Source organism: Littorina saxatilis, linkage group LG9 (genome assembly GCF_037325665.1).
Source record: "Littorina saxatilis isolate snail1 linkage group LG9, US_GU_Lsax_2.0, whole genome shotgun sequence".
In the NCBI taxonomy this organism is placed as follows: domain Eukaryota; kingdom Metazoa; phylum Mollusca; class Gastropoda; order Littorinimorpha; family Littorinidae; genus Littorina; species Littorina saxatilis.
The window spans coordinates 43,329,543-43,352,259 of record NC_090253.1 but is presented as its reverse complement, the minus strand read 5'-3'; the positions used below and the strand labels follow the sequence as shown (position 1 = coordinate 43,352,259).

Below are 22,717 nucleotides of genomic sequence, written 5' to 3'. Positions count from 1 at the left end.
TGATAAGGTTAACGGGTCAAGAAGATGGAGGCACTAACCAACAGTGATGTCCATAGTGTGTCCCTGCCCCAGACACCTCAGTCGGTACAGGCACCCGCTCTGGTAGTAGTACTGCAGTGCGTACACAAAAGCTGTGGAAAGAAACAAGCGTTCACTTCAGCTGGTGTGCATTTGGGGATCTTTAATTGTGTGTCCTCTCCCACAGCTTGACAAAGCTTGATGCAAAATGGGGATCTTGATTGTAATAGAGTGGAAGCCTCCTTTCAAGACCCCCCCCCCCCCCCCCCTGTTTTCTCAGATTTTCAGTTCATTGCCTTTGTAAATTTACCCCCATTTTAAGACTTCCTCCTTTTTAAGAGCTGATTGTCTCAGTTTTTTAAAGGTCTTAAAAGGGGGGTTCCACTGTACTCACTCGGCCTGTTTGCATCAAATGTAATGACATTATCATGTCCAGAACATCACCTTTTTCACTTGAATTTATTTCAAGGGATATATACTCCCCAGCACAAGCTGGCCTCAAATCAACCCAAAACCTACACAGTTTGGTTTTGAGATTGCAATGACACCACTACACCAGTGACCGTGACATTTAATTCACTACATTCACCATCAAAAAACAAGAATTTTAGGTTAATGGAACGTTTATTGTTAACAAAACAAAACGTTACATTTGCTAGTACGTCGACCCAATGGTCTTTGAAGTAGACAGAGACTTATGATACAAATAATGAACTTATCTTAGAAGCGTGGATGTAACTTTCTTTACTTTATTTGGTGTTTAACGTCATTTTCAACCACGAAGGTTATATCGCGATGGGGAAAGGGGGGAGAGGGGATAGAGCCACTTGTCAATTGTTTCTTGTTCACAAAAGCACTAATCAAAAATTTGCTCCAGGGGCTTGCAACGTAGTACAATGTATTACCTTACTGGGAGAATGCAAGTTTCCAGTACAAAGGACTTAACATTTCTTACATACTGCTTGACTAAAATCTTTACAAAAATTGACTATATTCTATACAAGAAACACTTAACAAGGGTAAAAAGAGAAACAGAATCCGTTAGTCGCCTCTTACGACATGCTGGGGAGCATCGGGTAAATTCTTCCCCCTAACCCGCGGGGGGACGTGAATGTAACTCGCTTTCAAGATGCCAGTGAGGTAATTACTACTGATAATAGAGGTCAACGTACTAGTAAATGTAATGTTTTGTTTTGTTAACAATTAAATGTTCCATTAACCTACAATTCTTGTTTATTGATTCTGAATTTTGGAACGTTAGCAGTCCATCTGTGTTTGGATCACTACATTCACCATTTACACTTTCTGACTTTGCCAGGCTGCCAGTGCCACTGTGTTGAAACATCACAGGAAACTTAAACTGGTATTTTCTTTTCTAACAAATAATTTCTTATTTTGAATCCAGAAGTTCGAATCAAAATGTTTACATTTTGTGTGTAGAAAGACATTTTTAATTTTAAAATGAACATGAACAAAACACTCTTCTGTACTTACTCAAGTAGAAAGTGAACAGTATGTACGTTGTTCGAAACTTCTGATATGTTTCCCCTTCAGGCCTGCAAAAGAAAAACAGTAAAATAATCGTAAAAAAACTGTAAAATGATAGTAAAATTCAAATGAAACATGACATGGTTCTCACTCTATCTTGTTATTGCTTGCAAGAAGACAATTATTGCTCTCATTTGACAAAAACAGTGTGCATACTTCAAACTGTCTATAATTTAGAATCAAAGAGGAATAAAACCTCCTAAACACCAACAAACAAAACTCTTCCCTGTTCAAACCATAGATCGACTTTTCTTCCGCTTGTGTGCGTGCAAGCGTGCTAGTCTCATTTTCATTTTATGCAGCTGACGATGGCAACAGACACATTTTACACACAGTACAAGATTAAACTCCATGGGAACAAACATTTAAAAAAATAAACTTTATGTAGTCCCCCTTGTTGCTATGCATTGATGGAGTTGTCTCCCTGCCAAAGTGTGGGCAATTCATAGTAGCTCAACGTTTTTCGAACGTTGGAAGACAGCACACCAGTTAGATGTGGATTAGCTGTTTGTGATGTGGTCTGGCTGCTGTTTTCACCTTGTATGCTCTTGGGAACCTTCGCGTACCTATGGCAGTTCTGGGCAATTCCAACAAAAAGTGATCACCTGGAGTAAAATTTCATATTGAAGTTAGGATTGATTTCTTACTACAGTATAATTAACAGATAACTCAGCTTCAGATATCTTGGCTTTTGAACTTTTCATCTGAGTGATTTCCCTTGATGGCAGCCATTTTGTTTTTAGCTGTAAAAATATATGGAGGAGCAGAGAAAAGGTGGGTGTCTTAGCATCTTATAGTTTTTTTTCTAAAACTTTTTCACTCCAATAGAGGACAGACAGTCTATCCTTTCAATAAAGCATACTTAGTTTAGATTTGCTAGCTTTATTGTTGGCAAAATTGGATAGGAAAGATCACTCCAGGTGAAAGACACGTCAGTTACGTTTTGATAGTGTTTGTTTTAATCCTGAACTAAGGAATGGAACATTAAAATCAAAATTTTGGGTATTCTTGAATATTCACCCAAGGAATATAGAAAGCCTAAATGTACCAAGATTTGTTGTAACTGACGTGGCACTTCAATGTAACTGACGTGGCATTTCAATGTAACTGACGTGGCATTGGTGTAACTGACGTGGCACTTGAACATAATTGACATGGAAATAGAGCAGATTTTAGTTTGTAATCTGTTCACATTTAAATAAATTATGCTGAGTTAGTTTCAGACTATGTTTCAACAATGTATCCATGGAAGAAAATCCAGCCTACTCTTGAATCATCAGCATTCCAAGTGACTAACAAATTATAGTTTATCTTCTTGAGATTGAGCTATGCCACCAAAGACAGCAGCGCAGCGCATGCAGCTGTACAGACAACGTTTGTCTGAAGAAGCAAAAGATAAAGTCAAGGAGAAAAACAAGGAGCAACAAAAAAGATGCAGGAAGAAGTGGACGCTACAAAGAAGAAAGTCGGAAAGTGTAAAAAGCACTGAAAGGAAATCTCTGTCACGAAAAAGAAATAAAACCTGAACAATACTATGCAGTTGATTATGTTGATCGGTTTTACATTGGTCGAGTTCTTGGCGATGGAAAGAAATCGGGGTTCTTTTCAATGAAATTTCTTCATCAAATGTCTGAAGATGGAGAGCTGCATTTTTACTGGCCAAAAAAAGATGATTCTGACCAAGTCTTTCACACAAATGTGTTCTTTGGGCCAGTTGAACTCCAAGGTTGTGGAAAGTTCACATGCTCATCTGTGAAGGATATTCAGGACAGGTTTTCAACTCTAAAATAAAAGATTTGAGAAACCTTCAAAAACAGGAAGACTTTCTGTTACATTTACCGTGATGGACGAGAAACAGGTCTTTGAAAACTGGAAGACTTTTTGATCACATAAAATTTAAGCTGTGATGGACGAAACTGTTGAAGTTTACTGGATTTATTAAGTTCTTGTTTGATCAGACAGCAAAGCCTCATGAGAATGGTTGTCAGTGTTCCAGTCAGTGTGCAATGCAATCTCGCAGAATCCTTGCTGAAGTTGTAGTTATGATGGATAATTAGCGAGTTCACGTCAACTACATCCTTTTTTTTTCAAACGTTTCATCATTTTCTCAGGTTTTAAAGTTAATTTCAGTTTACAAAATGCTTATTCATTTTAGTTCTCATAGTAATGATAATAGTACCAATCTCTGTTAATTTATTTTTTTCCTGACGAGTCATTTTTGATTTCAATCTTTTCTTTAGTGTAGCAAAGAAAGTCTACATTTTGAATTTTTGTTATTGAAATCATATAAGTATGAATGAAAGATATGTTCAATTTCCATGTTGCTTCTAATTAAAAGTCAAAACAATCCATTTTATGTGTTCAGTTTGTTTTCATTAAGCTTTACAACTGATTTTACGTTTTTGTTTTCACAGGACACGTCAGTTACGTTCACAGCCGCCACGTCAGTTACAATTTCATTTCAAATTTGTGAAGATCTGTTGATTTTCTTGGTTTATGCTTTTATGCCATTTTCAAGAACAGTATTTCATGCTAAGATACAGAAAAGTTTGAGAGTCTAACTTGAAACACTTTGACACAGAATTTCTGATTTGTATCTAGCCATCTGAAATCAAGTGATAATTTTTGCCACATCAGTTACGCTCTTATAAATGGCCGCAGTAAAATGTTTTAAATTATACTTTTTGCCACATCTCATCATACATACATACATTGGCCAGAGTTGGATTGCAAAACATCATTGTGGGATCAATAATGTTTTTCTTATAAGTTTGGGTTAAGTTAAACGTGTGTGAATGCCACGTCAGTTACGTTGGAACATTTTGAATTTTTGTTATTGGAATCATAAGTATGAATGAAAGATATGTTCAATTTTCATGTTGCTTCTAATTAAAAGTCAAAACAATCCATTTTATGTGTTCAGTTTGTTTTCATTAAGCTTTACAACTGATTTTACGTTTTTGTTTTCACAGGACACGTCAGTTACGTTCACAGCCGCCACGTCAGTTACAATTTCATTTCAAATTTGTGAAGATCTGTTGATTTTCTTGGTTTATGCTTTTATGCCATTTTCAAGAACAGTATTTCATGCTTAGATACAGAAAAGTTTGAGAGTCTAACTTGAAACACTTCACAGAATTTCTGATTTGTATGTAGCCATCTGAAATCAAGTGATAATTTTTGCCACGTCAGTTACGCTCTTATAAATGGCCGCAGTAAAATGTTTTTTTTATACTTTTTACCACATCTCATCATACATACATACATTGGCCAGAGTTGGATTGCAAAACATCATTGTGGGATCAATAAATGTTTTTCTTATAAGTTTGGGTTAAGTTAAACGTGTGTGAATGCCACGTCAGTTACGTTGGAATTGCCCAGTTTTTAAAGGGCTATCAAATTAGCTCTAAAATTCTCAATTCTGTTTGACTGGCCTTCGCGTCCAAAGGTGATTGTCGTGCTTCGTGCACTCGATTAGAATATTCCTCACTTGACAGTCATTCGAACCTAATGTGATAAAAACTGCTACTTGCACTCACCAGATGAGACTGATACCAGCACACACAGTGGAGACGAAATGATGAGTCAGCCACCAGCCCTTTATTCTGCAAATAGACACAGATACTATGAAATGCACCGTTCCAGGGTTGACAGTGGATAATGTTTAAAATCAGACGAATCTGTCAGCATGGAGAATACAGTGGTACCTGCGATGAAAGAACACCTTTGGGACCATCCAAAAATGCCCCTACATTGCAGGTGGCCTGTCACGACAGGTATATTTTGGTGGAGATAATGGACAACAGATGGTGTCCTTTTGAGTGAGGTGTCCCCTCATCGGAGGGGCCACAAATTGCAGATACCACTGTTCTGAACTAATTGGGGTTTAAAGTCCCCACAGGCCACTGACCTATGAGGGACATTTGTGTGTTAATATGCTTAACCACTGGAGCTTTAACTGTTTCAGGTTTTGCTTGAAGCCTGGACAGCTCTACGGCAGTTCCGTGATAGTTTACAAGTTAAAGAAGGCATCTTTCAGGGCTTAAAATAATACAAGATGTAAAAAGGGTAACCTTTATGTTTGTACTATAATGCAAGAAAAAAACAAGAATGGTAGGTTATTGGAACGTTTAATTTATGACAAAACATTACATTTACAGAACGTTGACACAGTGTTAAGTCTTTTAAGTAGACAGAGACAAACACTTAAAGGTACTGAACTTGTCAAATCCAGGTGCACGGAGCCCCTGGGGCTTTTAGTCATACCTCAGGCAGCTATCCGTTAGAAGAACTACCAAGTTTCATTGACTTGCACCCAAAGAGTCAAGAACTGCGATTTTTTTACGAATTAATTTTGTACTCGGACCCGGCTGGTCTTGGCCTATTTTTGGATCTAAATTTAGATCAGGTAGATCACCACATCATGCACAAAAAGACACGTCACTAGCAAACTATGTCAGACGTCATCATGAGTTTGTGTAAAACAAAATGGAGGCCGGAATCACTCAGTTGAATCGAACTCCAACCAAACACCACGTAATAACTAGGTAATTTATGCACTCGCGTGAACAAGAAACTGTCGAGCTTCACAGATGTCGTCGTTGGGTAATTTTGGGTTTGTTTTACTACCATAGGAGGATTTTTGAACTGTAAATGCACTCAGCTGCAACAAAAACGCAAAATGAAGGCTGTGAGTGTGAGCTGCACTGTGCCTTTAAGATACAGATAACTAACTTATCTCAAAATTGTCGATGAAACTCGCTTGCAAGATGCTAGCGAGGCAATCTACTATTCCACTATAGTACCACTACAGGGGAACACCCCCCTCTCTCTCTCCTCCCCCCCCCTCCCCCCCTACCTAAAAAGAAGGAAGACATCAATTAAGTGCTGGGCATTAAAACTGAGTCTTATATGAAAAGCTGTCGCTTAGTTTCTTGTTACCGTATAACATCGGCAGTAACAATGTTTTTGTTAATGCGCACACTGTGAATATTCTGAAAACTCATAAAGTACAAGTATTTTATTCGTTTGAAAAAAACATCAGGACTTATGCATACTAGGACGTCTGCACCGAAACATGACTTTTGTAATCACTATTTGCTTTTTCTCTTCAAAACAAAATAAAAATCACACACACAAAAAAAAAAAACTGAGAGATCACAAACAGTGGTACCTTGAGCCATTGACGATAAGAATGCTTTCTCTGATTGTCAGGGTGCAGTAGTACCAGACCAGCAGAAAGTTCAACAAGGCGTCGACCCATCTGGAACAAGAGAAACAACAAAGTGTTCACATTTCTGCAACTTGCTAGAATAAAAAAACCAAGAAAGGTGTTGGATCATTTGTTAATGACAACATTAATTTTGGAACGTTGGCAGTCACTTTGTTTTTGGATTTGCAACTTGCTAGGTTAAGTGACCATTGCAAAAAGGCTGTTACATACTGTTCTTGACGACCAAAAAGTGCACAAGAAAATCTAAAGGCACACATTTTGGTCGTTCTTTGGTAAAAAAAAAAAAGTCAGACTACCAGTTCTATTAGAAAATACTAAGGAAACAGATTTTGGCGTGATTGAAAGTAAAAAAAACCTGTAATATACAATTGTCCGAGTGAAAGAAACTTACACAAGTTTTATAACAGGGCATTTTTCTCAAGGCAAGAGTGGAAGCATGACCAGACCATCACTCTCTCATATTAACTCAGAGAGCCAATTCTTCTCATAAAACTGAAACACATTTCCTTCCTTATTCTGTTCTTGTCACTTTCCTTTGGTGAGATTGAATAAATGATTCTTTGCCTTTTTTCGTAACATAACTTTCTTTATCCATATACACTATCTTTTTGGAACTGTGGACGTATTGTCCAGATGTGCTTTCATATCGTTAACCGCCAGGCCATATGATATATATATACTTTCTGAGGTAGCTATTTGTGCAGCTTGGGGGCCCGGTAGCTCAGTTGGTAGAGCACTTGACTTGTGATCCGAGGGTCACAGGTTCGAATCCGGGCCGGGACGGACAGGGGTTAACTGTATGTGCAGACTCAGACATGGTATCCATGTTCCTCCCCCGTGTCGCCACTGTGGCACGTAAAAGACCTTGGTGATTCTGCCATAAGTGCAGGTGGCTGATTACACCTAAACACACAGACACCTGGGTAGCGTGACTCTGTTGCTGCTAGCTTTCCACTGGGAAGAAGCAACCCGAATTTCCCAGCAATGGGACAATTAAGTAATGAAAATGAAAATGAAAAAAATGAAAACCATACCTGTATGACTGGATGAAGTAGGTGAAGAGAGAGATGAGCATGATGATGTTGCTCACTGTCAGTTTGAACTTCTCATATTCCTGTTTGTATTTGAACCTGTGCACAAAACAGAAAACATCATTTCAATTGCTCACAGTCTGTTTGAACTTCTCATATTCCTGTTTGTATTTGAACCTGTGCACAAAACAGAAAACATCATTTCAATTGCTCACAGTCTGTTTGAACTTCTCATATTCCTGTTTGTATTTGAACCTGTGCACAAAACAGAAAACATCATTTCAATTGCTCGCAGTCAGTTTGAACTTCTCATATTCCTGTTTGTATTTGAACCTGTGCACAAAACAGAAAACATCATTTCAATTGCTCACAGTCAGTTTGAACTTCTCATATTCCTGTTTGTATTTGAACCTGTGCACAAGACAGAAAAACATTATTTCAATTTTGTCAGTTGCACGCACTTCAATGACTAAAAAAATATGACCACACAGTGAAGAAAACTCACATGAAAGTAAGTGGAAAGTGAAAATCTATCAATTTTTACAACACACATGCACGCATACACACACACTCTACAGCTCTCTCTCCTTCATTACACAGACAGTCACACACACACACACACACACACACACACACACACACACACACACACACACACACACACACCAGAGCTGTGCCTGTGAATGTTTGTAAAGAAGAGTGTGCAACCATATCGGACAATCACTTTCAGACACCGTGAACAACCATGGTTTAATGACTGCTATGTACCAATGACTCATAATGTTCTTCATCAAGTCAAACAGCACATCAAGATTACTTACCACTGCTCCACCCTGTGCAAATTTTACAACATAACATTTGGTACCATGACACGGTGGCAAATTCTAAGCTGATATGGCATAAGATTGTACCATTTAGCCACTTTGGTCGGGGGGGGGGGGGGGGGGGGGGACAGAGGGGACGCCCCTAATCCCTATATTGGCCTGCTTAGCACTTCGCACCAAGCACTACTGTTCTATCAGATTTTGGTTAAAGGGATAAAAAGACTCATGGTCTTTTTTTTAACCTTGACCCACAAAAAGCTCTCTACCCCCCTCACCACACACACACCCCTCAACCACCCATGTACAGCTGAAAGCATACTCACTTATCCCCTTTGTCCAGAAGAGAGACGTTGACTTGACCCAGAATGATACTCAGGTAGATTCTGCAACATCATAATAATCAGTATCACAAGATTTGAAAACCATACACAACCCATTATGCACTGAGTCGACACACACATTAACCCTGTACTTCTGTGTTCCGGAGCATTTAATGCAGTGTTCTAGATGAGCGAACGTGTAGCCAAGACCTGTAAGCGTACGTGTAGATATGACGTCACCTGTACACGTCTTGGAGAATTGGTCTATATGATGCTCACCCTTCTCCAATGTTCCAAATGCAGTCATCCATTTTTCTATACGCTGTTTGCCTCCCAGCAATATGACGTTACCCGTACACGTTCCTGTACACGTGCTGAAAAGTTCTACATCTAGAACTTTCTATTGTCAAGACAGACCTGGGAACCGCAATTTTGCATTTGGAGTATAAGCCAAAAACCTGTTTGTCAATTTTCAGAAAAATGAGTGGACTCCACAGTAAATCATTCGAAAAATTAAAACATGCTTAATTTACACGCGAATTAAACCGCCATGTCGGCATGATGGCAAGACGCAAATACAGTGGAACCTGCCCTCGAGACCACCTCTCCATAAAGACCACCTGCCCATTAAGACCACCCATAAGGATCCCTGACGGTTTTTACAACTATATAAATCACCTGTCTAAAGAGACAACCTGTCTAAAGAGACCACGTTCGACTGTAACACTGAATTATGTACTTGATCTTGATCACCTGCTCTCGTCTGGTCACTTCTTGTGAGATTCAAAATGGCTAGTACCATGTTAGTCACCAAACTGAGTGAATCTACACGTGATGCACCATGAGTTGAACAAGAAGGGCAAAGCCCATACGACTCACATGCTTTACACATTTTTCCAACCAAAATACATGTGACCTTGACCAAGGTCAAGGTCATCCAAGGTCATGCAACACAAAGCTGTTAATTCAAGACATAGGAAGTACAATGGTGCTTATTGGCTCTTTCTACTATGAGATATGTTCACTTTTAGTGGTTCACTACCTTATTTTGGTCACATTTCATAAGGGTCAAAGTGACCTTGACCTTGATCATATGTGACCAAATGTGTCTCATGATGAAAGCATAACATGTGCCCCACATAATTTTTAAGTTTGAAACAGTTATCTTCCATAGTTCAGGGTCAAGGTCACTTCAAAATATGTATACAATCCAACTTTGTAGAGCTCCTGTGACCTTGACCTTGAAGCAAGGTAAACCAAACTGGTATCAAAAGATGGGGCTTACTTTGCCCTATATATCATATATAGGTGAGGTATTCAATCTCAAAAACTTCAGAGAAAATGGGAAAAATGTGAAAAATAGCTGTTTTTTAGGCAACATTTATGGCCCCTGCGACCTTGACCTTGAAGCAAGGTCAAGATGCTATGTATGTTTTTTGGGGCCTTGTCATCATACACCATCTTGCCAAATTTGGTACTGATAGACTGAATAGTGTCCAAGAAATATCCAACGTTAAAGTTTTCCGGACGGACGGACGTCCGGACGTCCGGACGGACGGACGGACGGACGGACGGACGGACGACTCGGGTGAGTACATAGACTCACTTTTGCTTCGCATGTGAGTCAAAAATGGGAGTGTCAACATTCTGGATCGGAAGTATTTTGGAGAATTTGTCAGCGTTTTTTTCTTCTCATCGACCTTACACAATAGTCCCATGAGTTGAAAAATGGGAGTGTCAACATTCTGGATCGGAAGTATTTTGGAGAATTTGTCAGCGTTTTTTTCTTCTCACCGACCTTCAATCAGTCAATCAATATGAGGCTTATATCGCGCGTATTCCGTGGGTACAGTTCTAAGCGCAGGGATTTTTTTATTTTATTTTTATTTTTATGCAATTTATATCACGCACATATTCAAGGCGCAGGGATTTATTTATGCCGTGTGAGATGGATTTTTTTTACACAATACATCACGCATTCACATCGGCCAGCAGATCGCAGCCATTTCGGCGCATATCCTACTTTTCACGGCCTATTATTCCAAGTCACACGGGTATTTTGGTGGACATTTTTATCTATGCCTATCCAATTTTGCCAGGAAAGACCCTTTTGTCAATCGTGGGATCTTTAACGTGCACACCCCAATGTAGTGTACACGAAGGGACCTCGGTTTTTAGTCTCATCCGAAAGACTAGCACTTGAACCCACCACCTAGGTTAGGAAAGGGGGGAGAAAATTGCTAACGCCCTGACCCAGGGTCGAACTCGCAACCTCTCGCTTCCGAGCGCAAGTGCGTTACCACTCGACCGCCCAGACCTTACACAATATAAAGAGTACAAAATATGGCGAAATCGTATGGGTTCCCAGGTGTGTCAAGGTCCACTTATGGTGAGAATTTTCCATGCCTAGCTGCGTTTCACCCAACCACTTGGGCAGTGTGACGCCATCTATAAGGATGTGTGTGCTATGTATCTACATGTTTTCAAGTCCCATACTCTTTTAATCTGATACAAGCACATACCGTTTTACAAATAACACACACAAACAAATCTCACTGAAGATCAAGTGAAGGAATTAATTACCCATTTTTGTGTGGCAAACTCTCTTCCATTTCACGAAAGTTGTCTTTGCGGTCCTTGATCTTTTGCAGTAGCTCCTCCCTCTGTTGGACTTCCTCTTCTGTCAGGTCTCTTCCAACCCTGCATTAACAGTCACACAATTCAAATCAGTTACTAACTTACTTGATACATGTATTGACGGGCGCAGTGGCGTGGTGGTAAGACATCGGCCCCTGTAGCGCAGTGGTTAGCGCATCGGGCTGCGGGCCGGGAGGTCGTGGGTTCGAATCCCATCAGGGTCATGTGGGTTTTTCGGGCTACGGTCGGCTCCTACCCAGAGTGGAAGTGCTATGGTTCCTATGAGAAGGCTGGGATCACACAGTCGAGTGTCATTCACTTAACGAATGCGACTTTGAGGGTGCTCAGGTTCTGTATACCTGACCAACACCGCAGGTGCGGCAGTTCTCGGGCCTGGTTGATGCCAGGATATATATTATGACAGTAAGCGTAGAGTGCTGCCCTGTCACGTAGTCTCAAACCAAAAATTGGAAATCCAAAGCATCATCATTATAATCATCCTCATCTCATTAATCATCCAAAATATAATAATTATTGTCCTTGCTCTTGCGGCCCTTCATGCCTGGAGCTCTCATGGTGACCTTGGTCTCAGTGTTCCTGTTCGATCCTTCCCTGAATAGTAGTTCTGCTGTCAGTCTTCAACGTGTGACGTTCTGGGGGGTCGACGGAGGGACGTGGTGGCGGTCTGCTCTCTGGAGGGGACGCTCACTCAGTCTGGCTCCGCGACTTAAAAGTCAATGTCGTTAGTAGGGGGCATAGTAGATCATGGGCTGCGTCTGTTAGCTCGGGACAGACCCACTACTGAACACCGTCGAAGTGACTCAGCAGAAGTGCAGTGTCATCTTCCGAGGGTAGCCTACCGCAGCGACCTGACATCCCCCCCTGGAACGTCTGTAAAATCGACAAGTCTGGCAGCAGAACGAAATTCAGAGGTGGATGGAGCAGTGAGTGCAGGGACGGGGCGGTGTGAGAGCACAATGGGACAAGGAACAGGTGTAAAGATGAAAAGAAAAAAAAAAAAAAAAGACATCGACCTCCTAATCGGGAGGTCGTGAGTTCGAATCCCTGTCACTGCTGCCTGGTGGGTTAACACTTTCGCGACGGGACACTGATAAATCAGTACCAGCGCTGACACGCCCATGGACGGGAAGCGCATTTTTCAGTACCAGCCATAGAGGGTACACGACTCGTGATTGCTTCCCGGTTTTTGAAGCTTGCAAATAAATTGAGTTGTTTCCCTTGATACACTTGGCGTCCCCTTCTGCCATTTGCAAATCCGCCTGATTTGTGTGCGTTTTTGAGGAAAAAAAATGAATCAAAGGCGAGCCTTGTCTCGGGAGGAGATTCTCCGGATGTTGGACCTAGAGGATCCCGTAGAGCATGATTCGGACGTATCGTTTTCGCCTCACGAAAGCGATACAAGCAGTGAAAGTGAGGAAGAAACAGTCCCGTTGTTGCTAGTACGAGTCGGCAAACTACACGTGGTTGGCGGTGATACTGCTAGACGAACATGTATCTCGGAATCGTGCAGGAGCTATGGGGGCGTGGCAGCACTGATAACAATGGATGGCTGGAGCCTTCAAATCCTTTTGGAATTGTTCATAGGTGTACAGTTGGTACTTTGTTGTGAAAATGTGACTTATATTCAATATGGATTACCTAGACATCATTTGGTGAGTGTTAGATCTACAGTTTTGTTTCATTTGAGTCAGGATGCTGTGAGTGAATGCGTGATTTGCTTGTTTTTTTCTTTGTACTGTCTCCTTATTTCTGTGTACAATGTTAACAATATTTCAGCTAATTCATAGGTTTTACACCTTGTTTGGTTATAACATTATTTATAATACTTTCTGTTAAAAAATAACTTTTAAAAAAAGCAGTAGAAAATAAAACACACAAAAAAACGTTAAAAAACACAAATTATCCCCCTTTCACCCCCCTTTGCTAAAACAAATCGCGTGACAAACTTATAAATAGCACGACTGAACTGGGCATCCATTTTTGAATTAGTACACAAAATTTGGTGGTGATTGGACTTAATTCAAGCTTGCTAGACAGATTTCTTTACAGTTACTGATTTTTGGGAAGTTTCTTGGTGGCAAGCTTGGGCAGGCAGGACGTAAACGCCGTGGCAGTGCTAGTCACAATAGTGTTAAGAGTGGAGATTTGTTCGATCTCCCAGGTCAACTTATGTGCAGACCTGCTAGTGACTTAACTGCCTTCATGTGTATACGCAAGCACAAGACCAAGTGCGCACGGAAAAGATCCTGTAATCCATGTCCGAGTTCGGTGGGTTATAGAAACACGAAAATACCCAGCATGCCTCCCCCGAAATCAGCGTATGCTGCCTGTATGGCAGGGTAAAAACGGCCATACACGTAAAAATCCGCTCGTGCTAAAAACATGAGTGAACGTGGGAGTCTAAGCCCATGAACGAAGAAGAAGAAGAAGATACATGTATTAAACTATATATATTGCACAGGCATTTGGCAAACTGTAACATAATTTACAGACAGAAGATCTACATGACGTTCTAGATTTTTTTACTCACAAAATGTACACTATTCTGTCTTACTAGGCTGTCAATAAAACCTTGTTCATGGAGAGGGTTCCGTGGCGCACTACACCTGAAAAAAGCGGGTTACAGAGCGCATTAAATTTGCAATATCATACATGTATGTATGTGTACCGTTGGTACTGATTTGCAGACTGTAATCGCCTTCTGGTGCTAGCACCATATATATATTGCCAGTTTTATTTGAGAATGACAACGATAAGGAGACTGAAAGCCTGTGCAGATGTGACAGGGTAAGTCTACTAATTACTATCTAAATAATATGCACACAGTATCGCTGAGCCATGCAAGTGTGGCACCAAATGCATAATTTACTTCTTCAAAGTCTCCATGATCCTCCTGATGCGGTAACGATGGTGGGCGATGTCTGCAACACATTTCTTTTGTGCAGCCGTCATCTGTTCAAGAAGCTTGGTGTAATTTTTGTGTCCTTCCTGAAATTAAAACAACAGTTACAGTTCAATTGTCATGCAATCAGACTGACTGTGATGGTACGTCATGAACATGGTGAAATCACAGGCACAGGCCAAGAACAAAAGTTTTTTGGGAAAAATGTCAACTCTGGTGTGAGCCTAAGATTGAAGCAAACCCAAAACTATATTTTTTTTAAACTTTTTTTGTTGTTGTTGAAACTATAACGTCTTCGACACGGGTATCTTCTGTTTATAGCCATGATATGCAAACAGTAATAGAGAGCAGAACGAATAATGTCCAGTGTAAAGGATGACAGAAGCCTTGACTCCTTGAGAAAGGAAAAAGACATCATCACAGTCACACACCTCTAGCTGAACATATTCTTTCTCCAGATCTTCCCAGTCCTCAAGGCAGGTTGCGAACTCGTTGTCCGCCATTTTGTTTGAAAGTCCGACAGCGAATCCAGCCGCGTCTGTTTCAAACGTGTGACCCGAAGGCAGAAACTGTCAAAACAACAACAAAATTATGTGTGTGACTGTGACGGGTTAGCGGCTCTTCTGTCCTTTCTTTCGGTCGAGCGTCAGTACAAGGGAGACTACTCTACTGCCACTTGTTTACGGTTTCCTGTCTTCCTGCTGCGTTTGGTTGTGCTAGCTGTTGTGTGTTATTATGGCTTTTGGGAATATTTCTGGAAGCTCAGGAGTGTTGCAGAATAAATACTCTGGTATTGATCATCGGCTTTTGTTGGCATCACTGCGTCATAATTCTTTCTGCGCAGATCCCAGCTGTTTCTGAATCACTGCCAAATTATTCCGGCCTCTTGATATTAGCTTGTTTTTCTGCAGCCATGCGTTGCTCAGAATCACAATAGCCCGCTCAAAGAAAAGTCGCTCTGGATTGGTCTATGCAACGGGCTCACAACGAGGCAAATCGCTCCACGATGGCGACCGAAGAAAGCACGATTGCTGCGAGATATGAAAAAAGTTGTACTTCTTAAACTAGTAGACGATTCGGTCAGTGAAATCGTCAGAGAGAATGTAGTTATGATGGGAAATTTAGCTGGGGTAGTCCCTGAACCTTGAAAAGCGGTGGATCCCTCGGGTCACGTCGAAAACCACGCCGAGAAGATCGAAACACGGTACACGGCATCGCAGTGTAAACACCGCCGCCATCTTGGATAACGCGGCGGGCGGTGGGCGAGCATAATTATGAGGGAGGCCCACTGTCGTAAGCGTGAACAGACCACAGAAGGCCATTTTTAGAGTGCTGTAAACGGCTTCAAAATTAAGCAATGTTCTTATAATTTAGGTTGTAAATGTAAACGTACTTATAGAAACGCTGTGCAGAGTTTGAAGCCTGTTAGAATTATACATTTGGAGGTATTGGACTGTAAAGTCAGGCAAATATATAGAGATTACACAACGTCATCGAGTGAGGGACCGAAAAATATTGAAACTCGAGGATGATTTTTTTGTGGTATCAACCGAGACCGTAGGTCGAGGTTGATACCACACAAAAAAATCATCCGAGAGTTTCAATATTTTTTGGTCCCTCACAAGATGACGTTTGTGTAATTTGTGTATACAATGATAAATTGATTGTATACAATGATCAATCTCTATACCTTCCTGTCACTGGAAGCAGCAACACTTGAAAGCATAAGTTCCCTTGACAAACGTCATTTATGATTGGCGTCATCTATGAATGACGTCACTGTCTAGACAAGACAAGTGCCGGTATCGGCAAACCTTGTCGCGAAAAAGGGCTATGACCCGTGCCTTGATACCATTGAGATCATAGGAGATGCACAGCAGTGCCGATACCAGGTTTCTTTAGCTTCACTTTAAAATGATATCAGAACGATAGTTATTCACTTGAAAGTGAACACAGGAGAGTTGTATGCGCGCTTTTTCACAACTGGGAAGTTGTGTACAGGGCGATAAATTAAAAAAAAACATAAGAAATAACCTTGTTTCGGTTTTATTTTATAAAACAGATTGTAGCAAACACAAATGTATCAAAGTTAAACCAATAAATGCAATAAAAAAGGTTTTATAGCCGATTGCAATTTTAGGCTATATTGACGTCATCACACGAAATTTAAGAAACGCGAACAAGCAAATCTTCAGTGGTTTTACAGGTAAAGATGTCACATCATACGATATATCAAATTGAAGATCTCTAGTTTCTTTGTCTTTGTGTACAATTCAGCTGTCATACTTTTGATGCCGTATAATCAAAACTTAACAAATTAAGGGACTGGGTGGCCGAGTGGTAACGCACTTGCGCTCGGAATCGAGAGGTTGCGTGTTCGACCCTGGGTCGGGCCGCTATTTTCTCCCCCCTTTCCTAACCTAGATGGTGGGTTCAAGTGCTAGTCTTTCGGATGAGACGAAAAACCGAGGTCCCTTCGTGTACACTATATTGGGGTGTGCACGTTAAAGACCCCACGATTGACAAAAGGGTCTTTCCTGGCAAAATTGTGTAGGCATAGATAAAAATGTCCATCAAATACCCGTGTGACTTGGAATAAAGGCCGCGAAAGGTGAACATTCGCCTAACAGGCTTGAGGTTTGCTGGTCGATGTGAATGCGTGATATATTGTGTAAAAAATTCCATCTCACACGGCATAAAGCGCTTTGAACTTCGGATAAGGCGCTATATAAATAAAGAGAATAATAAAATAAGAGAATAAAAAAAAATCAATATTTTGGAAAATAATAAATTTAAATTAAAAACTATAAAATGTATTAATGTTTCACAATGTCAATCTTTAAAAACATTTGTAATCTCACATGTTAGCATATTTCCACACATTGAACGATAATAATGTTACTTCCAGACAAGAAAACACCGACTACAGCACAAGTTTGCAGTTATGCGTTATATTTTAGTCTGCCTGACTGAAAAAGTGTGTGTTTCTTCCTTAACCTGTATTTCCGCGATTATATAGCACACTATGTGTATGTAAGTGTGTATATATCCCTGTATGCATGTATGTATGTATGATTATGTGTGTACATGTGACTTTCTCTCTCTCTCTCTCTCTCTCTCTCTCTCTCTCTCTCTCTCTCTCTCTCTCTCTCTCTCTCTCTCTCTCATACACCTCCACACACACAATATCTGTTATCCTTGTTGCGGTGCAATTAAGGTTAGGTATCCAGCATGACAAAATCCCCAGCAATGCAATAATGACACAAACAACAGATTTTCAAAAAAAAGGTCACAGCCGCAAAACAGAAATTGTCCAATCAATGAAATGTAACAAATACAATTGCAGAACAGAACAAAGAAACATTTAAATATAACATCAGGTATTTAGCGCCAAAAAGTCAAATCATTAGTTATGAGAAGCAATTAAGAACAATAAACAATTCAGCGCCATAAAAGTCATTTCAAGTCATCAGTCACACTTTAAATTTCAAAAATCGTCGGGAAATTAATTCAGCATTATAACAATACCATCAATAAACACACAAGCATGAAGATAAAGCAGAACAGACCGAAATTGTAGCACAGAAATGAATTCTGCAAACATATCGCGATCAAAGAAGAACACCAGGTGACTAAGTGCATCAAACCTATCGTCAAACAGACATTACACATTCAATGAGATGTACCTACAGATCAGGTAATTCGTGCTACAAAACCCAGTGAGGATCATAGTCTAAAAGACATCGAGATACATGTATGTTCTGTTTAAAATAAGTTTTCTTTGCGAGCTCGTGGAAAATAGGCGATAATTTCGAATTTCGGCTTGTCGCGACGTCAAGTTTTTCACTGTGCATACTCTGATACTGTGCACTGCGTAACAAACTGATTCAGCTTTTGTATGACTGCGAGAGTTGATCAGCTTTGGTTTTTTTTCACTTCAATCGCTTGTCAAGGTCAAGTCAAAGCACATACTCAGTGATGAGAAAAAATGTACTAAACGTATCTCTTGAGATCACTGAGAATAAAGATCGAGCGACTTCCAAAAACGCCTGTGTATAAAAGAAAACACTGTGTTCAGAATAAACCCTTTCAACGATGTAATGATATATTTTGTAAGTTGCTCTTTTGAACATATAATAACAGAAAGTTGATTGTATCGCACGCAAAATTTCATCAATCTGGTTAGCATATCTTTCCTTTGCGAGTCTTTGGAACTGGGGCGATCATTTGGAGTTTAAATCCACAAGAGGAAGGTTCCCGAGTTAAAATCGACAAAACTCAGAACAATGCAGTTATAACTGAACAAATGTTGCATGCTACATGAAAGAACATTCACATTTGTATCCAAACCAGGCAGTTGTGTTCGCCTATCTTGTCCAACAATGATGTTATGACATGTTAAACGGTTTATATAGGTGTCATTCTTTTCGGGTTTTGAAACTATTTTAATAGCGAATATTGACAATCATCGTAAAATACCCTCGAAATATTAAGTTGTTTGAGACATTCGTTCAGCGACATGGCCAGGCCGACGTCTTGTCCACTAGGCTATCGCGCCCGTCGTCTGCGTTGGCACAAGAACGTTTTCTCGTGAAGGGAGGCATCTTTAAGTCTGGGGCGAAACGCTCCCGTGCTCTACTTTATACTGTTTACACACGTAAAGGGCTAACACCTGATAAGAAAAGAGTAAAACATAAAAAAAAGTATAAAAATAAAAATCAGTGTTATTCTCCCTCTTTCTTCTTGATATGATCACGAAAACACACGCTACAGACACAGGCACCAGCACGAAAATACTTTTTGATTTCCAGATTGCAAGATATATCGAAAAAATGTCTAATGTTAGGAACGATGCATACCAGTTGTAAAGGCTTAATTATGGCATTTGCTTTATCACACGCAAGTTGCAATAGGGATCATTTTGTCGGGAAATATTGTCCTCGAAGAGAGAGACAGACAGACAGACAGACAGACAGACAGACAGACGGAGACAGAGAGACACACACACACACACACACACACACACACACACACACACACACTGACACAGTGAGAGACAGAGAGACAGACAGAGATTGACAGACAGAGACACACAGACGCACAGGCACAGAGACAGAACTCTGCGAGCACTATCAGGATAGAAGTGGTCTCGTAGCCGGCTCTGCAATCCGAGTGAAGAGAAACTTGTTTGGGCCATTTATAATATCCGTGAGAACGATCTTTCTGGAATGAGTTTTGATCGCATGGGTTACAGTCGCACATAGTTGCAGTGATTCAAATTAAAACTGACACAACATATTACATTCTTCAGGCTACCTTCAAAACTGGCAGACATATATATATATCTATCTATCTATATATATATACGACTAGTGTCTGTGTGTGTGTCTGTCTGTGCGCGATGCACGGCCAAAGTTCTCGATGGATCTGCTTCAAATTTGGTGGGCTTATTCAGAGAGACCCCGGACACAACCTCATCGATGAGATATTTCAACACGTGCTCTCAGCGCGCAGCGCTGAACCGATTTTGGTTCCACCTCAGCTATTTTGGTTCCACCTCAGCTACCCGGGCCCCCATACCGACACACCATAGCCGCTACACCACATCACAACGCCAAAGTTCTCGGTGGATCTTTTTCAAATTTGGACACCGTATTCAGCTACACCCCGGACACAATATCATCGATGAGATATTTCAACACGTGCTCTCAGCGCGCAGCGCTGAACTGATTTGGGTTTTTGTGTTCATTTCACCATTATAAGTAACTCTTCCTTATCTTCTCCAGTGTTTGGCGTTTATCTCCCTTCCTTCGTGTGGCTTTCCCGTTCAGTTGTAAGTTACTACTATTTTTAGAATGTCACTGCGCTGTCCACTGCGCTGAGCGTCTTCGGATATTCCCGGCGTTCTGTTACTGTTACTATTTTTAGAAGGTCAACGCAGTGTACAGAACGTAAATTGGACCCGTAAATTATCCTCACTGTAAAAGTGCAAAGGTCGAATCCATTTATAGCCACGCGAAAAATACACTGTCATCTATCTCTCTATAGATACGGCTTCTCTGTGTTTTTGTGTGTGTGTGTGTTTGTGTGTGTGTCTCTATGTGAGCAACACCTGTGCATTGTTCAGTTCTGTTTGTGATGTGGTCTGGCGGCTTTTGTGTAATTTTATGTACTGGCCTTCCTTTGAGAAGCCATAACTTGCTCAGTCCTTGAGTGGAGTTCGCCTCCAAAGGTGATTAACACGGTTACATTCGTCGACAAGGATGTTACTCGATATGGTCAGGAATGGCATTATGGCCACTGAATCATTTTCGTGCTGTTCCCATTCCACGAATCTGGGAGGGACCTAAGCTTGGCGGGTCCATTGTTCGGACCCGGCGAAGCCGGCGTACGGCTCTAAGTACTTCTTCCCGGCGAAGCCGGCTACCCGGCGAAGCGGGTATTCATTCTAGTATATATATATATATATACGACTTGTGTCTGTGTGTGTGTCTGTGTGTGAGTTCGCGATGCACGGCCAAAGTTCTCGATGGATCTGCTTCAAATTTGGTGGGCATATTCAGGTAGACCCGGGACAGGACACAACCTGGTCGATATTTCAACACGTGCTCTCAGCGCGCAGCGCTGAACCGATTTTGTGCGCGCTGAACCGACTTTGGTTCCACCTCAGCTACCCGGGCCCCCATACCGACACACCAAAGCCAAAGTTCTCGGTGGATCTTTTTCAAATTTGGACACCGTATTCAGCTACAACCCGGACACAATATCATCGATGAGATATTTCAACACGTGCTCTCAGCGCGCAGCGCTGAACCGATTTTAGTTTTTGTGTTCATTTCACCATTATAAGTAACTCTTCCTTATCTTCTCATCTTCTCCAGGTTTTCAGCGTTTACCTCCCTTCCTTCGTATGGTGCACTATAGTATGAGTGCAGCGTCTTCGGATATTCCCGGCGTTCTGTTACTATTTTTAGAAGGTCACCGCAGTGTCCAGAACGTAAATTGGACCCGTAAATTATCCTCACTGTAAAAGTGCAAAGGTCGAATCAATTTATAGCCACGCGAAAAATACACTGTCATCTATCTCTCTATAGATACGGCTTCTCTGTGTGTTTGTGTGTGTGTGTGTGTGTGTGTGTGTGTGTGTGTGTGTGTGTGTGTGTGTGTGTGTCTATGTGAGCAACACCTGGGGATTGTTCAGTTCTGTTTGTGATGTGGTCTGGCGGCTTTTGTGTATTTGTATGTACTGGCCTTCCTTTGAGAAGCCATAACAGTTCAAAAGGGCTTACAGATAAGCTATAAATTGCTCAATCCTGTTTGAGTGGAGTTCGCCTCCAAAGGTGATTAACACGGTTACATTCGTCGACAAGGATGGGACTCGATATGGTCAGGAATGGCATTATGGCCACTGAATCATTTTCGTGCTGTTCCCATTCCACGAATCTGGGAGGGACCTAAGCTTGGCGGGTCCATTGTTCGGACCCGGCGAAGCCGGCGTACGGCTCTAAGTACTTCTTCCCGGCGAAGCCGGCTACCCGGCGAAGCGGGTATTCATTCTAGTATATCATAAAGCAGAACTCTCTACTCAAATCGCTGAATCATCCACTTCTGTTGCACTTGCAAAATTAAGATGTGATTCTCAGCAGTCAACAACATTGTGAGGCTTTCTACACGTTATCTTATCTTTCAACACACTCAGCGAGATAGTACTAACGTTTTAATAAGTGCGAACAATACAGTGATGTTGGTAGACAATGGTCAGAGTCCCGTTGTAAGCGTCCAATGATAGAGCGATGATCCATTTAGGAGACAATGGCGAATGAAAGCGCTGGTCTATGTTTAGTCTGACATGGTTGCCATAAAAGGGTCGATGGGCAGTACATGTTTTGTGTTAGATAGACTACCTCGCATGCTAGCTACTTCAAATGTGAGTTTTGATAGGAGCTTGTGCTAACTGTGTCACGGAACTTCTTCATTCATTTGCAGTATAACTGATAATTATCCCGCTTGAGAGGCAATGTGGGTTACACGAACACAGTGTTTCATATCTCTGTGTAAGTTAAAATGTAAATTAGGAGGTTAATCGTGCATGAGCATTAGGCAAAAAAACCAAAAAAAAATAGGTGTGGTTACGGTAACATAGCCCCCCAAAATAGGGTAGGAAGGTAGGCAATCACTTTTTT

The 22,717-nt window shown here is 41.0% G+C and overlaps 1 protein-coding gene and 1 non-coding gene across 2 annotated transcripts; one reads left to right on the top strand and one right to left on the bottom strand.

The window, feature by feature from the left end:
- Nucleotides 1–38: 38 nt before the first annotated feature.
- On the bottom strand, nt 39–15,143 carry LOC138976176 (ion channel TACAN-like; the record flags this gene model as incomplete). Its single annotated transcript, XM_070349017.1, is given in 9 exon segments — nt 39–131; nt 1,513–1,574; nt 5,106–5,171; nt 6,740–6,829; nt 7,834–7,929; nt 8,978–9,037; nt 11,558–11,674; nt 14,502–14,620; nt 14,966–15,143. Coding segments are annotated over 9 exon segments (775 nt in total), but the record flags the coding sequence as incomplete, so codon positions are not given.
- On the top strand, nt 11,762–11,835 carry Trnar-gcg (transfer RNA arginine (anticodon GCG)). The gene has a single exon. It is a non-coding gene; the product is annotated as a tRNA-Arg (tRNA).
- Nucleotides 15,144–22,717: the final 7,574 nt, after the last annotated feature.